A 16,474-nucleotide genomic window follows, 5' to 3' on the forward strand; every position below is an offset into this window, starting at 1 on the left:
GGTTAAATAACATTGTCTAGTGTACTGTAGGTGTCTGGAGGTTAAATAACATTGTGTAGTGTACTGTAGGTGTCTGGAGGTTAAATAACATTGTGTAGTGTACTGTAGGTGTCTGGAGGTTAAATAACATTGTGTAGTGTACTGTAGGTGTCTGGAGGTTAAATAACATTGTCTAGTGTACTGTAGGTTACATAACATTGTGTAGTGTACTGTAGGTTACATAACATTGTGTAGTGTACTGTAGGTGTCTGGAGGTTAAATAACATTGTGTAGTGTACTGTAGGTGTTCTGGAGGTTAAATAACATTGTGTAGTGTACTGTAGGTGTTCTGGAGGTTAAATAACATTGTGTAGTGTACTGTAGGTGTCTGGAGGTTACATAACATTGTGTAGTGTACTGTAGGTGTCTGGAGGTTACATAACATTGTGTAGTGTACTGTAGGTGTCTGGAGGTTAAATAACATTGTGTAGTGTACTGTAGGTGTCTGGAGGTTAAATAACATTGTGTAGTGTACTGTAGGTGTTCTGGAGGTTAAATAACATTGTGTAGTGTACTGTAGGTGTCTGGAGGTTAAATAACATTGTGTAGTGTACTGCAGGTTACATAACATTGTGTAGTGTACTGTAGGTTACATAACATTGTGTAGTGTACTGTAGGTGTCTGGAGGTTAAATAACATTGTGTAGTGTACTGTAGTTGTTCTGGAGGTTAAATAACATTGTGTAGTGTACTGTAGGTTACATAACATTGTGTAGTGTACTGTAGGTTACATAACATTGTGTAGTGTACTGTAGGTGTCTGGAGGTTAAATAACATTGTGTAGTGTACTGTAGGTGTCTGGAGGTTACATAACATTGTGTAGTGTACTGTAGGTTACATAACATTGTGTAGTGTACTGTAGGTGTCTGGAGGTTAAATAACATTGTGTAGTGTACTGTAGGTGTCTGGAGGTTACATAACATTGTGTAGTGTACTGTAGGTGTCTGGAGGTTACATAACATTGTGTAGTGTACTGTAGGTGTTCTGGAGGTTACATAACATTGTGTAGTGTACTGTAGGTGTCTGGAGGTTACATAACATTGTGTAGTGTACTGTAGGTGTCTGGAGGTTACATAACATTGTGTAGTGTACTGTAGGTTACATAACATTGTGTAGTGTACTGTAGGTGTCTGGAGGTTAAATAACATTGTGTAGTGTACTGTAGGTGTCTGGAGGTTACATAACATTGTGTAGTGTACTGTAGGTGTCTGGAGGTTAAATAACATTGTGTAGTGTACTGTAGGTGTTCTGGAGGTTAAATAACATTGTGTAGTGTACTGTAGGTGTCTGGAGGTTAAATAACATTGTGTAGTGTACTGTAGGTGTCTGGAGGTTAAATAACATTGTGTAGTGTACTGTAGGTGTCTGGAGGTTACATAACATTGTGTAGTGTACTGTAGGTGTTCTGGAGGTTACATAACATTGTGTAGTGTACTGTAGGTGTCTGGAGGTTAAATAACATTGTGTAGTGTACTGTAGGTGTCTGGAGGTTACATAACATTGTGTAGTGTACTGTAGGTGTTCTGGAGGTTACATAACATTGTGTAGTGTACTGTAGGTGTCTGGGGGTTAAATAACATTGTCTAGTGTACTGTAGGTGTCTGGAGGTTAAATAACATTGTGTAGTGTACTGTAGGTGTTCTGGAGGTTAAATAACATTGTGTAGTGTACTGTAGGTGTTCTGGAGGTTAAATAACATTGTCTAGTGTACTGTAGGTGTCTGGAGGTTAAATAACATTGTGTAGTGTACTGTAGGTGTTCTGGAGGTTACATAACATTGTGTAGTGTACTGTAGGTGTCTGGAGGTTAAATAACATTGTGTAGTGTACTGTAGGTGTCTGGAGGTTACATAACATTGTGTAGTGTACTGTAGGTGTCTGGAGGTTAAATAACATTGTGTAGTGTACTGTAGGTGTTCTGGAGTTTAAATAACATTGTGTAGTGTACTGTAGGTGTCTGGAGATTAAATAACATTGTGTAGTGTACTGTAGGTGACATAACATTGTGTAGTGTACTGTAGGTGTCTGGAGGTTAAATAACATTGTGTAGTGTACTGTAGGTTACATAACATTGTGTAGTGTACTGTAGGTGTTCTGGAGGTTAAATAACATTGTCTAGTGTACTGTAGGTGTCTGGAGGTTAAATAACATTGTGTAGTGTACTGTAGGTGTTCTGGAGGTTACATAACATTGTGTAGTGTACTGTAGGTGTCTGGAGGTTAAATAACATTGTGTAGTGTACTGTAGGTGTCTGGAGGTTAAATAACATTGTGTAGTGTACTGTAGGTGTCTGGAGGTTAAATAACATTGTGTAGTGTACTGTAGGTGTTCTGGAGGTTAAATAACATTGTGTAGTGTACTGTAGGTGACCTGGAGGTAGTGTACATTGTGTAGTGTACTGTAGGTGTCTGGAGGTTAAATAACATTGTGTAGTGTACTGTAGGTGTTCTGGAGGTTAAATAACATTGTGTAGTGTACTGTAGGTGTCTGGAGATTAAATAACATTGTGTAGTGTACTGTAGGTTACATAACATTGTGTAGTGTACTGTAGGTGTCTGGAGGTTAAATAACATTGTGTAGTGTACTGTAGGTGTTCTGGAGGTTAAATAACATTGTGTAGTGTACTGTAGGTGTCTGGAGGTTAAATAACATTGTGTAGTGTACTGTAGGTGTCTGGAGGTTAAATAACATTGTGTAGTGTACTGTAGGTGTTCTGGAGGTTAAATAACATTGTGTAGTGTACTGTAGGTGTCTGGAGAATAAATAACATTGTCTAGTGTACTGTAGGTTACATAACATTGTGTAGTGTACTGTAGGTTACATAACATTGTGTAGTGTACTGTAGGTTACATAACATTGTGTAGTGTACTGTAGGTGTCTGGAGGTTAAATAACATTGTCTAGTGTACTGTAGGTTACATAACATTGTGTAGTGTACTGTAGGTTACATAACATTGTGTAGTGTACTGTAGGTGTCTGGAGGTTAAATAACATTGTCTAGTGTACTGTAGGTTACATAACATTGTGTAGTGTACTGTAGGTTACATAACATTGTGTAGTGTACTGTAGGTGTCTGGAGGTTACATAACATTGTGTAGTGTACTGTAGGTGTCTGGAGGTTAAATAACATTGTGTAGTGTACTGTAGGTGTTCTGGAGGTTAAATAACATTGTGTAGTGTACTGTAGGTGTCTGGAGGTTACATAACATTGTGTAGTGTACTGTAGGTGTTCTGGAGGTTACATAACATTGTGTAGTGTACTGTAGGTGTCTGGAGGTTAAATAACATTGTGTAGTGTACTGTAGGTGTCTGGAGGTTACATAACATTGTGTAGTGTACTGTAGGTGTTCTGGAGGTTACATAACATTGTGTAGTGTACTGTAGGTGTCTGGGGGTTAAATAACATTGTCTAGTGTACTGTAGGTGTCTGGAGGTTAAATAACATTGTGTAGTGTACTGTAGGTGTTCTGGAGGTTAAATAACATTGTGTAGTGTACTGTAGGTGTCTGGAGGTTAAATAACATTGTCTAGTGTACTGTAGGTGTCTGGAGGGTAAATAACATTGTGTAGTGTACTGTAGGTGTTCTGGAGGTTAAATAACATTGTCTAGTGTACTGTAGGTGTCTGGAGGTTAAATAACATTGTGTAGTGTACTGTAGGTGTTCTGGAGGTTACATAACATTGTGTAGTGTACTGTAGGTGTCTGGAGGTTAAATAACATTGTGTAGTGTACTGTAGGTGTCTGGAGGTTAAATAACATTGTGTAGTGTACTGTAGGTGTCTGGAGGTTAAATAACATTGTGTAGTGTACTGTAGGTGTCTGGAGGTTAAATAACATTGTGTAGTGTACTGTAGGTTACATAACATTGTGTAGTGTACTGTAGGTGTTCTGGAGGTTAAATAACATTGTCTAGTGTACTGTAGGTGTCTGGAGGTTACATAACATTGTGTAGTGCACTGTAGGTGTCTGGAGGTTAAATAACATTGTGTAGTGTACTGTAGGTGTTCTGGAGGTTACATAACATTGTGTAGTGTACTGTAGGTGTCTGGAGGTTAAATAACATTGTGTAGTGTACTGTAGGTGTCTGGAGGTTAAATAACATTGTGTAGTGTACTGTAGGTGTCTGGAGGTTAAATAACATTGTGTAGTGTACTGTAGGTGTCTGGAGGTTAAATAACATTGTGTAGTGTACTGTAGGTTACATAACATTGTGTAGTGTACTGTAGGTGTTCTGGAGGTTAAATAACATTGTCTAGTGTACTGTAGGTGTCTGGAGGTTAAATAACATTGTGTAGTGTACTGTAGGTGTTCTGGAGGTTACATAACATTGTGTAGTGCACTGTAGGTGTCTGGAGGTTAAATAACATTGTGTAGTGTACTGTAGGTGTCTGGAGGTTAAATAACATTGTGTAGTGTACTGTAGGTGTCTGGAGGTTAAATAACATTGTGTAGTGTACTGTAGGTGTTCTGGAGGTTAAATAACATTGTGTAGTGTACTGTAGGTGTTCTGGAGGTTACATAACATTGTGTAGTGTACTGTAGGTGTCTGGAGGTTAAATAACATTGTGTAGTGTACTGTAGGTGTCTGGAGGTTAAATAACATTGTGTAGTGTACTGTAGGTGTCTGGAGGTTAAATAACATTGTGTAGTGTACTGTAGGTGTTCTGGAGGTTAAATAACATTGTGTAGTGTACTGTAGGTGTCTGGAGATTAAATAACATTGTGTAGTGTACTGTAGGTTACATAACATTGTGTAGTGTACTGTAGGTGTCTGGAGGTTAAATAACATTGTGTAGTGTACTGTAGGTTACATAACATTGTGTAGTGTACTGTAGGTGTTCTGGAGGTTAAATAACATTGTCTAGTGTACTGTAGGTGTCTGGAGGTTAAATAACATTGTGTAGTGTACTGTAGGTGTTCTGGAGGTTACATAACATTGTGTAGTGTACTGTAGGTGTCTGGAGGTTAAATAACATTGTGTAGTGTACTGTAGGTGTTCTGGAGGTTAAATAACATTGTGTAGTGTACTGTAGGTGTCTGGAGAATAAATAACATTGTCTAGTGTACTGTAGGTTACATAACATTGTGTAGTGTACTGTAGGTTACATAACATTGTGTAGTGTACTGTAGGTTACATAACATTGTGTAGTGTACTGTAGGTGTCTGGAGGTTAAATAACATTGTCTAGTGTACTGTAGGTTACATAACATTGTGTAGTGTACTGTAGGTTACATAACATTGTGTAGTGTACTGTAGGTGTCTGGAGGTTACATAACATTGTGTAGTGTACTGTAGGTGTCTGGAGGTTAAATAACATTGTGTAGTGTACTGTAGGTGTTCTGTAGGTGTTCTGGAGGTTAAATAACATTGTGTAGTGTACTGTAGGTGTTCTGGAGGTTACATAACATTGTGTAGTGTACTGTAGGTGTCTGGAGGTTAAATAACATTGTGTAGTGTACTGTAGGTGTCTGGAGGTTAAATAACATTGTGTAGTGTACTGTAGGTGTTCTGGAGGTTAAATAACATTGTGTAGTGTACTGTAGGTGTTCTGGAGGTTACATAACATTGTGTAGTGTACTGTAGGTGTCTGGAGGTTAAATAACATTGTGTAGTGTACTGTAGGTGTCTGGAGGTTATATAACATTGTGTAGTGTACTGTAGGTGTCTGGAGGTTAAATAACATTGTGTAGTGTACTGTAGGTGTTCTGGAGGTTAAATAACATTGTGTAGTGTACTGTAGGTGTCTGGAGATTAAATAACATTGTGTAGTGTACTGTAGGTTACATACCATTGTGTAGTGTACTGTAGGTGTTCTGGAGGTTAAATAACATTGTCTAGTGTACTGTAGGTGTCTGGAGGTTAAATAACATTGTGTAGTGTACTGTAGGTGTTCTGGAGGTTACATAACATTGTGTAGTGTACTGTAGGTGTCTGGAGGTTAAATAACATTGTGTAGTGTACTGTAGGTGTCTGGAGGTTAAATAACATTGTGTAGTGTACTGTAGGTGTCTGGAGGTTACATAACATTGTGTAGTGTACTGTAGGTGTTCTGGAGGTTACATAACATTGTGTAGTGTACTGTAGGTGTCTGGGGGTTAAATAACATTGTCTAGTGTACTGTAGGTGTCTGGAGGTTAAATAACATTGTGTAGTGTACTGTAGGTGTTCTGGAGGTTAAATAACATTGTGTAGTGTACTGTAGGTGTCTGGAGGTTAAATAACATTGTCTAGTGTACTGTAGGTGTCTGGAGGTTAAATAACATTGTGTAGTGTACTGTAGGTGTTCTGGAGGTTAAATAACATTGTCTAGTGTACTGTAGGTGTCTGGAGGTTAAATAACATTGTGTAGTGTACTGTAGGTGTTCTGGAGGTTACATAACATTGTGTAGTGTACTGTAGGTGTCTGGAGGTTAAATAACATTGTGTAGTGTACTGTAGGTGTCTGGAGGTTAAATAACATTGTGTAGTGTACTGTAGGTGTCTGGACGTTAAATAACATTGTGTAGTGTACTGTAGGTGTTCTGGAGGTTAAATAACATTGTGTAGTGTACTGTAGGTGTCTGGAGGTTAAATAACATTGTGTAGTGTACTGTAGGTTACATAACATTGTGTAGTGTACTGTAGGTGTTCTGGAGGTTAAATAACATTGTCTAGTGTACTGTAGGTGTCTGGAGGTTAAATAACATTGTGTAGTGTACTGTAGGTGTTCTGGAGGTTACATAACATTGTGTAGTGCACTGTAGGTGTCTGGAGGTTAAATAACATTGTGTAGTGTACTGTAGGTGTCTGGAGGTTAAATAACATTGTGTAGTGTACTGTAGGTGTCTGGAGGTTAAATAACATTGTGTAGTGTACTGTAGGTGTTCTGGAGGTTAAATAACATTGTGTAGTGTACTGTAGGTGTTCTGGAGGTTACATAACATTGTGTAGTGTACTGTAGGTGTCTGGAGGTTAAATAACATTGTGTAGTGTACTGTAGGTGTCTGGAGGTTAAATAACATTGTGTAGTGTACTGTAGGTGTCTGGAGGTTAAATAACATTGTGTAGTGTACTGTAGGTGTTCTGGAGGTTAAATAACATTGTGTAGTGTACTGTAGGTGTCTGGAGATTAAATAACATTGTGTAGTGTACTGTAGGTTACATAACATTGTGTAGTGTACTGTAGGTGTCTGGAGGTTAAATAACATTGTGTAGTGTACTGTAGGTTACATAACATTGTGTAGTGTACTGTAGGTGTTCTGGAGGTTAAATAACATTGTCTAGTGTACTGTAGGTGTCTGGAGGTTAAATAACATTGTGTAGTGTACTGTAGGTGTTCTGGAGGTTACATAACATTGTGTAGTGTACTGTAGGTGTCTGGAGGTTAAATAACATTGTGTAGTGTACTGTAGGTGTCTGGAGGTTAAATAACATTGTGTAGTGTACTGTAGGTGTCTGGAGGTTAAATAACATTGTGTAGTGTACTGTAGGTGTTCTGGAGGTTAAATAACATTGTGTAGTGTACTGTAGGTGTCTGGAGATTAAATAACATTGTGTAGTGTACTGTAGGTTAAATAACATTGTGTAGTGTACTGTAGGTGTTCTGGATGTTAAATAACATTGTGTAGTGTACTGTAGGTGTCTGGAGGTTAAATAACATTGTGTAGTGTACTGTAGGTGTCTGGAGGTTAAATAACATTGTGTAGTGTACTGTAGGTGTTCTGGAGGTTAAATAACATTGTGTAGTGTACTGTAGGTTACATAACATTGTGTAGTGTACTGTAGGTTACATACCATTGTGTAGTGTACTGTAGGTTACATAACATTGTGTAGTGTACTGTAGGTGTCTGGAGGTTAAATAACATTGTCTAGTGTACTGTAGGTTACATAACATTGTGTAGTGTACTGTAGGTTACATAACATTGTGTAGTGTACTGTAGGTTACATAACATTGTGTAGTGTACTGTAGGTGTCTGGAGGTTAAATAACATTGTCTAGTGTACTGTAGGTTACATAACATTGTGTAGTGTACTGTAGGTTACATAACATTGTGTAGTGTACTGTAGGTGTCTGGAGGTTAAATAACATTGTCTAGTGTACTGTAGGTTACATAACATTGTGTAGTGTACTGTAGGTTACATAACATTGTGTAGTGTACTGTAGGTTACATAACATTGTGTAGTGTACTGTAGGTGTCTGGAGGTTAAATAACATTGTCTAGTGTACTGTAGGTTACATAACATTGTGTAGTGTACTGTAGGTTACATAACATTGTGTAGTGTACTGTAGGTGTCTGGAGGTTAAATAACATTGTCTAGTGTACTGTAGGTTACATAACATTGTGTAGTGTACTGTAGGTTACATAACATTGTGTAGTGTACTGTAGGTGTCTGGAGGTTACATAACATTGTGTAGTGTACTGTAGGTGTTCTGTAGGTGTTCTGTACTGTAGGTGTTCTGTAGGTGTTCTGGAGGTTAAATAACATTGTGTAGTGTACTGTAGGTGTTCTGGAGGTTACATAACATTGTGTAGTGTACTGTAGGTGTCTGGAGGTTAAATAACATTGTGTAGTGTACTGTAGGTGTCTGGAGGTTAAATAACATTGTGTAGTGTACTGTAGGTGTTCTGGAGGTTAAATAACATTGTGTAGTGTACTGTAGGTGTTCTGGAGGTTACATAACATTGTGTAGTGTACTGTAGGTGTCTGGAGGTTAAATAACATTGTGTAGTGTACTGTAGGTGTCTGGAGGTTATATAACATTGTGTAGTGTACTGTAGGTGTCTGGAGGTTAAATAACATTGTGTAGTGTACTGTAGGTGTTCTGGAGGTTAAATAACATTGTGTAGTGTACTGTAGGTGTCTGGAGATTAAATAACATTGTGTAGTGTACTGTAGGTTACATACCATTGTGTAGTGTACTGTAGGTGTTCTGGAGGTTAAATAACATTGTCTAGTGTACTGTAGGTGTCTGGAGGTTAAATAACATTGTGTAGTGTACTGTAGGTGTTCTGGAGGTTACATAACATTGTGTAGTGTACTGTAGGTGTCTGGAGGTTAAATAACATTGTGTAGTGTACTGTAGGTGTCTGGAGGTTAAATAACATTGTGTAGTGTACTGTAGGTGTCTGGAGGTTACATAACATTGTGTAGTGTACTGTAGGTGTTCTGGAGGTTACATAACATTGTGTAGTGTACTGTAGGTGTCTGGGGGTTAAATAACATTGTCTAGTGTACTGTAGGTGTCTGGAGGTTAAATAACATTGTGTAGTGTACTGTAGGTGTTCTGGAGGTTAAATAACATTGTGTAGTGTACTGTAGGTGTCTGGAGGTTAAATAACATTGTCTAGTGTACTGTAGGTGTCTGGAGGTTAAATAACATTGTGTAGTGTACTGTAGGTGTTCTGGAGGTTAAATAACATTGTCTAGTGTACTGTAGGTGTCTGGAGGTTAAATAACATTGTGTAGTGTACTGTAGGTGTCTGGAGGTTAAATAACATTGTGTAGTGTACTGTAGGTGTCTGGACGTTAAATAACATTGTGTAGTGTACTGTAGGTGTTCTGGAGGTTAAATAACATTGTGTAGTGTACTGTAGGTGTCTGGAGGTTAAATAACATTGTGTAGTGTACTGTAGGTTACATAACATTGTGTAGTGTACTGTAGGTGTTCTGGAGGTTAAATAACATTGTCTAGTGTACTGTAGGTGTCTGGAGGTTAAATAACATTGTGTAGTGTACTGTAGGTGTTCTGGAGGTTACATAACATTGTGTAGTGCACTGTAGGTGTCTGGAGGTTAAATAACATTGTGTAGTGTACTGTAGGTGTCTGGAGGTTAAATAACATTGTGTAGTGTACTGTAGGTGTCTGGAGGTTAAATAACATTGTGTAGTGTACTGTAGGTGTTCTGGAGGTTAAATAACATTGTGTAGTGTACTGTAGGTGTTCTGGAGGTTACATAACATTGTGTAGTGTACTGTAGGTGTCTGGAGGTTAAATAACATTGTGTAGTGTACTGTAGGTGTCTGGAGGTTAAATAACATTGTGTAGTGTACTGTAGGTGTCTGGAGGTTAAATAACATTGTGTAGTGTACTGTAGGTGTTCTGGAGGTTAAATAACATTGTGTAGTGTACTGTAGGTGTCTGGAGATTAAATAACATTGTGTAGTGTACTGTAGGTTACATAACATTGTGTAGTGTACTGTAGGTGTCTGGAGGTTAAATAACATTGTGTAGTGTACTGTAGGTTACATAACATTGTGTAGTGTACTGTAGGTGTTCTGGAGGTTAAATAACATTGTCTAGTGTACTGTAGGTGTCTGGAGGTTAAATAACATTGTGTAGTGTACTGTAGGTGTTCTGGAGGTTACATAACATTGTGTAGTGTACTGTAGGTGTCTGGAGGTTAAATAACATTGTGTAGTGTACTGTAGGTGTCTGGAGGTTAAATAACATTGTGTAGTGTACTGTAGGTGTCTGGAGGTTAAATAACATTGTGTAGTGTACTGTAGGTGTTCTGGAGGTTAAATAACATTGTGTAGTGTACTGTAGGTGTCTGGAGATTAAATAACATTGTGTAGTGTACTGTAGGTTAAATAACATTGTGTAGTGTACTGTAGGTGTTCTGGATGTTAAATAACATTGTGTAGTGTACTGTAGGTGTCTGGAGGTTAAATAACATTGTGTAGTGTACTGTAGGTGTCTGGAGGTTAAATAACATTGTGTAGTGTACTGTAGGTGTTCTGGAGGTTAAATAACATTGTGTAGTGTACTGTAGGTTACATAACATTGTGTAGTGTACTGTAGGTTACATAACATTGTGTAGTGTACTGTAGGTTACATAACATTGTGTAGTGTACTGTAGGTGTCTGGAGGTTAAATAACATTGTCTAGTGTACTGTAGGTTACATAACATTGTGTAGTGTACTGTAGGTTACATAACATTGTGTAGTGTACTGTAGGTTACATAACATTGTGTAGTGTACTGTAGGTGTCTGGAGGTTAAATAACATTGTCTAGTGTACTGTAGGTTACATAACATTGTGTAGTGTACTGTAGGTTACATAACATTGTGTAGTGTACTGTAGGTGTCTGGAGGTTAAATAACATTGTCTAGTGTACTGTAGGTTACATAACATTGTGTAGTGTACTGTAGGTTACATAACATTGTGTAGTGTACTGTAGGTGTCTGGAGGTTACATAACATTGTGTAGTGTACTGTAGGTGTCTGGAGGTTAAATAACATTGTGTAGTGTACTGTAGGTGTTCTGTAGGTGTTCTGTACTGTAGGTGTTCTGGAGGTGTTCTGGAGGTTAAATAACATTGTGTAGTGTACTGTAGGTGTTCTGGAGGTTACATAACATTGTGTAGTGTACTGTAGGTGTCTGAAGGTTAAATAACATTGTGTAGTGTACTGTAGGTGTCTGGAGGTTAAATAACATTGTGTAGTGTACTGTAGGTGTTCTGGAGGTTAAATAACATTGTGTAGTGTACTGTAGGTGTTCTGGAGGTTACATAACATTGTGTAGTGTACTGTAGGTGTCTGGAGGTTAAATAACATTGTGTAGTGTACTGTAGGTGTCTGGAGGTTATATAACATTGTGTAGTGTACTGTAGGTGTCTGGAGGTTAAATAACATTGTGTAGTGTACTGTAGGTGTTCTGGAGGTTAAATAACATTGTGTAGTGTACTGTAGGTGTCTGGAGATTAAATAACATTGTGTAGTGTACTGTAGGTTACATAACATTGTGTAGTGTACTGTAGGTGTTCTGGAGGTTAAATAACATTGTCTAGTGTACTGTAGGTGTCTGGAGATTAAATAACATTGTGTAGTGTACTGTAGGTTACATAACATTGTGTAGTGTACTGTAGGTGTTCTGGAGGTTAAATAACATTGTGTAGTGTACTGTAGGTGTCTGGAGGTTAAATAACATTGTGTAGTGTACTGTAGGTGTCTGGAGGTTAAATAACATTGTGTAGTGTACTGTAGGTTACATAACATTGTGTAGTGTACTGTAGGTGTCTGGAGGTTAAATAACATTGTGTAGTGTACTGTAGGTGATCTGGAGGTTAAATAACATTGTGTAGTGTACTGTAGGTGTCTGGAGGTTAAATAACATTGTGTAGTGTACTGTAGGTGTCTGGAGGTTAAATAACATTGTGTAGTGTACTGTAGGTGTTCTGGAGGTTAAATAACATTGTGTAGTGTACTGTAGGTGTCTGGAGAATAAATAACATTGTCTAGTGTACTGTAGGTTACATAACATTGTGTAGTGTACTGTAGGTTACATAACATTGTGTAGTGTACTGTAGGTTACATAACATTGTGTAGTGTACTGTAGGTGTCTGGAGGTTAAATAACATTGTCTAGTGTACTGTAGGTTACATAACATTGTGTAGTGTACTGTAGGTTACATAACATTGTGTAGTGTACTGTAGGTGTTCTGGAGGTTAAATAACATTGTGTAGTGTACTGTAGGTGTTCTGGAGGTTAAATAACATTGTGTAGTGTACTGTAGGTGTCTGGAGGTTAAATAACATTGTGTAGTGTACTGTAGGTGTCTGGAGGTTAAATAACATTGTGTAGTGTACTGTAGGTGTCTGGAGGTTAAATAACATTGTGTAGTGTACTGTAGGTGTCTGGAGGTTAAATAACATTGTGTAGTGTTCTGGAGGTTAAATAACATTGTGTAGTGTACCTGCGGAAGGGAGGAAAGCCACAGAGCAGGATGTAAGTGATGACCCCAGTTGCCCAGATATCCACCTTCAGACCATAACTGGGGAGAGAGACAGAGAAGAGATGGAGAAAGAGCAGAGAGAAAGAGCAGAGGAGGGGGAGAGAGAGAAGAGAGAAAGCAGAGCAAGAAAGACAGGGAAAGAGAGAGCAGAGAGAGAAAGAGAGAGAGCAGAGTGAGAAAGAGAGTGAGCCGAGAGAGAGAAATATGAAGGAAGTGTTGTTTAACATCCGTGTGGGTTTCCTCTTCAGCGGCGCTAGTCACTAGAATGTCTGATGCTATGGATACAGGTACAGTTGGCAGTAACTCACCCAGCCTCAGCGATGATCTCAGGGGCCACATAGGTGGGGGTTCCACACACGGTGTGCAGGGGCCCCTCAACCACAGTGGCCAGACCAAAGTCCCCCAGCTTCAGAGACTTAGTGCCGTCAAGGTACTCACACACCTAAGGGACAGACACACAAAACATAGTTACCAACTCATGTCACCAACTCATGTCACCTCAATTCAAAAGGCATTGTGCATTTCATATGCAAATCTCATATGCAAGTACTTTAGCATGCCATGTGAAAATCTCAAATCTCATTTCCATAGTACACAGCGTTGTACGAGATCTTCAGTTTCTTGGCCATTTCTTGCATGGAATAGCCTTCATTTCTCAGAACAAGAATATACTGACAAGTTTCAGAAGAAAGTTTGTTGTTTCTGGCGATTTTGAGATACCCAACTAGTCTAAAGGCCAGTTTTATTGCTTCTTTAATCAGAACAACAGTTTTCAGCTGTGCAAGCATAATTGCAAAAGGGTTTTCTAATGATCAATTAGCCTTTTAAAATGATAAACTTGGATTAGCGAACACAGGAGTGATGGTTGCTGATAATGGGCCCATGTAGATATTCCATAAAAAATCTGCCGTTTCCAGCTACAATAGTCATTTACAACATTAACAATGTCTACACTGTATTTCTGATCAATTAAATGTTATTTAATGGACAAAAAAATAGTTTTTCTTTCAAAAACAAGGACATTTCTAAGTGACCCCAAACTTTTGAAAGGTTGTGTATGTCTCAGCCACTCTGGTGGAATTGTGTCACAACAATTCTGACATATTGTTGTCAGGTAACTACTGTATGTCAATTCAACAACATTTGATCTTACAGTGTACAGTGTAGCTGGCTACCCCAGTCTTCAGTGTGGTCCCTCACTCACCAGCAGGTTCTCAGGCTTGATGTCTCTGTGTACTATGTTCATGCTGTGGAGGTACTTCAGGGCTCCAGCCAGGTTAAACACCATGACACTGGCATCTCTCTCTGTGTACTTAGTGGAGGACGTGATGGCATCAAACAGGTCGCCACCCTGCAGGAAATGGACGCATTAGACACATTCATGTTGAATTAAGAACTTACCTAAATGATAAGGTACCTAAAATATTAATGTTGCATGCACTGATGAAGTGCAGAATACTGCTGCAGTGGTCAGTAGTGGTTGACTAGATACTGTAGAGGTCAGTAGTGGTTGACTAGATACTGTAGAGGTCAGCAGTGGTTGACTAGATACTGTAGAGGTCAGTAGTGGTTGACGAGATACTGTAGAGGTCAGTAGTGGTTGACTAGATACTGTAGAGGTCAGTAGTGGTTGACTAGATACTGTAGAGGTCAGTAGTGGTTGACTAGATACTGTAGAGGTCAGTAGTGGTTGACTAGATACTGTAGAGGTCAGCAGTGGTTGACTAGATACTGTAGAGGTCAGTAGTGGTTGACTAGATACTGCAGTGGTCAGTAGTGGTTGACTAGATACTGTAGAGGTCAGTAGTGGTTGACTAGATACTGCAGTGGTCAGTAGTGGTTGACTAGATACTGTAGAGGTCAGTAGTGGTTGACTAGATACTGTAGAGGTCAGTAGTGGTTGACTAGATACTGTAGAGGTCAGTAGTGGTTGACTAGATACTGTAGTGGTTGACTAGATACTGTAGAGGTCAGTAGTGGTTGACTAGATACTGTAGTGGTTGACTAGATACTGTAGTGGTTGACTAGATACTGTAGTGGTTGACTAGATACTGTAGAGGTCAGTAGTGGTTGACTAGATACTGTAGTGGTTGACTAGATACTGTAGAGGTCAGTAGTGGTTGACTAGATACTGTAGAGGTCAGTAGTGGTTGAATAGATACTGTAGAGGTCAGCAGTGGTTGACTAGATACTGTAGAGGTCAGTAGTGGATGACTAGATACTGTAGTGGTAGACTAGATACTGTAGAGGTCAGTAGTGGTTGAATAGATACTGTAGAGGTCAGTAGTGGTTGAATAGATACTGTAGAGGTCAGTAGTGGTTGAATAGATACTGTAGAGGTCAGTAGTGGTTGAATAGATACTGTAGAAGTCAGTAGTGGTTGAATAGTGACTGTAGAGGTCAGTAGTGTTTGACTAGATACTGTAGAGGTCAGTAGTGGTTGACTAGATGGTGTAGAGGTCAGTAGTGGTTGACTAGATACTGTAGAGGTCAGCAGTGGTTGACTAGATACTGTAGAGGTCAGTAGTGGTTGAATAGATACTGTAGAGGTCAGTAGTGGTTGAATAGATACTGTAGAGGTCAGTAGTGGTTGAATAGATACTGTAGAGGTCAGTAGTGGTTGACTAGATACTGCAGAGGTCAGTAGTGGTTGACTAGATACTGTAGAGGTCAGTAGTGGTTGACTAGATACTGTAGAGGTCAGCAGTGGTTGACTAGATACTGTAGAGGTCAGCAGTGGTTGACTAGATACTGTAGAGGTCAGTAGTGGTTGACTAGATACTGTAGAGGTCAGTAGTGGTTGACTAGATACTGTAGAGGTCAGTAGTGGTTGAATAGATACTGTAGAGGTCAGTAGTGGTTGAATAGATACTGTAGAGGTCAGTAGTGGTTGACTAGATACTGTTGAGGTCAGTAGTGGTTGACTAGATACTGTAGAGGTCAGTAGTGGTTGACTAGATACTGTAGAGGTCAGTAGTGGTTGAATATATACTGTAGAGGTCAGTAGTGGTTGAATAGATACTGTAGAGGTCAGTAGTGGTTGACTAGATACTGTAGAGGTCAGTAGTGGTTGAATAGATACTGTAGAGGTCAGTAGTGGCTGAACGTACCTTGACCAGCTCCATGACCAGGTAAAGTTCAGTGGGTGTGTCCACTTCGTCTATCAGCTGGATAATGTTGGGGTGTTTGACTCTCCTCAGCACTGCCACCTCATTCTCTATCAGGTGCTCCTGCACACACACACACACACACACACACACGCGCGAACACACGCGAACACACACACAGAGAATGGACAGTGGTTAGGTATTCAACTCTGCATTATTAACCCCCAGGCAGACAGACATGTAGCAGTTCATTGGGTTGGTCTTTGATCCTGTTAATATGGAATCAGATTAGAGATTTATCATTTTTTATTCATGTTTTCTCTAATGTCAGCTGCTCTGACAGATACGTCTCCTTGCGAAAGTATTCGGCCCCCTTGAACTTTGCGACCTTTTGCCACATTTCAGGCTTCAAACATAAAGATATAAAACTGTATTTTTTTGTGAAGAATCAACAACAAGTGGGACACAATCATGAAGTGGAACGACATTTATTGGATATTTCAAACTTTTTTAACAAATCAAAAACTGAAAAATTGGGCGTGCAAAATTATTCAGCCCCCTTAAGTTAATACTTTGTAGCGCCACTCTTTGCTGCGATTACAGCTGTAAGTCGCTTG

At 39.1% G+C, this 16,474-nt stretch overlaps 1 protein-coding gene across 5 annotated transcripts in view; it reads right to left on the minus strand.

The window, feature by feature from the left end:
- dclk2a (doublecortin-like kinase 2a) overlaps window positions 1-16,474 on the minus strand; it is a 107,502-nt gene that overhangs the window by 38,688 nt on the left and 52,340 nt on the right. For all 5 annotated transcript variants that reach the window (XR_016483898.1, XR_005034205.2, XM_036933638.2 and 2 more), the window contains exons 10-13: window positions 15,861-15,980; window positions 13,955-14,101; window positions 13,059-13,192; window positions 12,712-12,789 (exon numbers count right to left, since the gene is read on the minus strand). Coding sequence is in view for 3 of the 5 variants with exons in the window: in XM_036933638.2 (XP_036789533.1) it covers window positions 12,712-12,789; window positions 13,059-13,192; window positions 13,955-14,101; window positions 15,861-15,980 (479 nt within the window). In the remaining 2 variants the exon portion in view is untranslated. The remainder of the gene's footprint in view (window positions 1-12,711; window positions 12,790-13,058; window positions 13,193-13,954; window positions 14,102-15,860; window positions 15,981-16,474) is intronic.

Source organism: Oncorhynchus mykiss, chromosome 10, assembly GCF_057628025.1.
Source record: "Oncorhynchus mykiss isolate SJ-2025 chromosome 10, ASM5762802v1, whole genome shotgun sequence".
Classification (NCBI taxonomy): domain Eukaryota; kingdom Metazoa; phylum Chordata; class Actinopteri; order Salmoniformes; family Salmonidae; genus Oncorhynchus; species Oncorhynchus mykiss.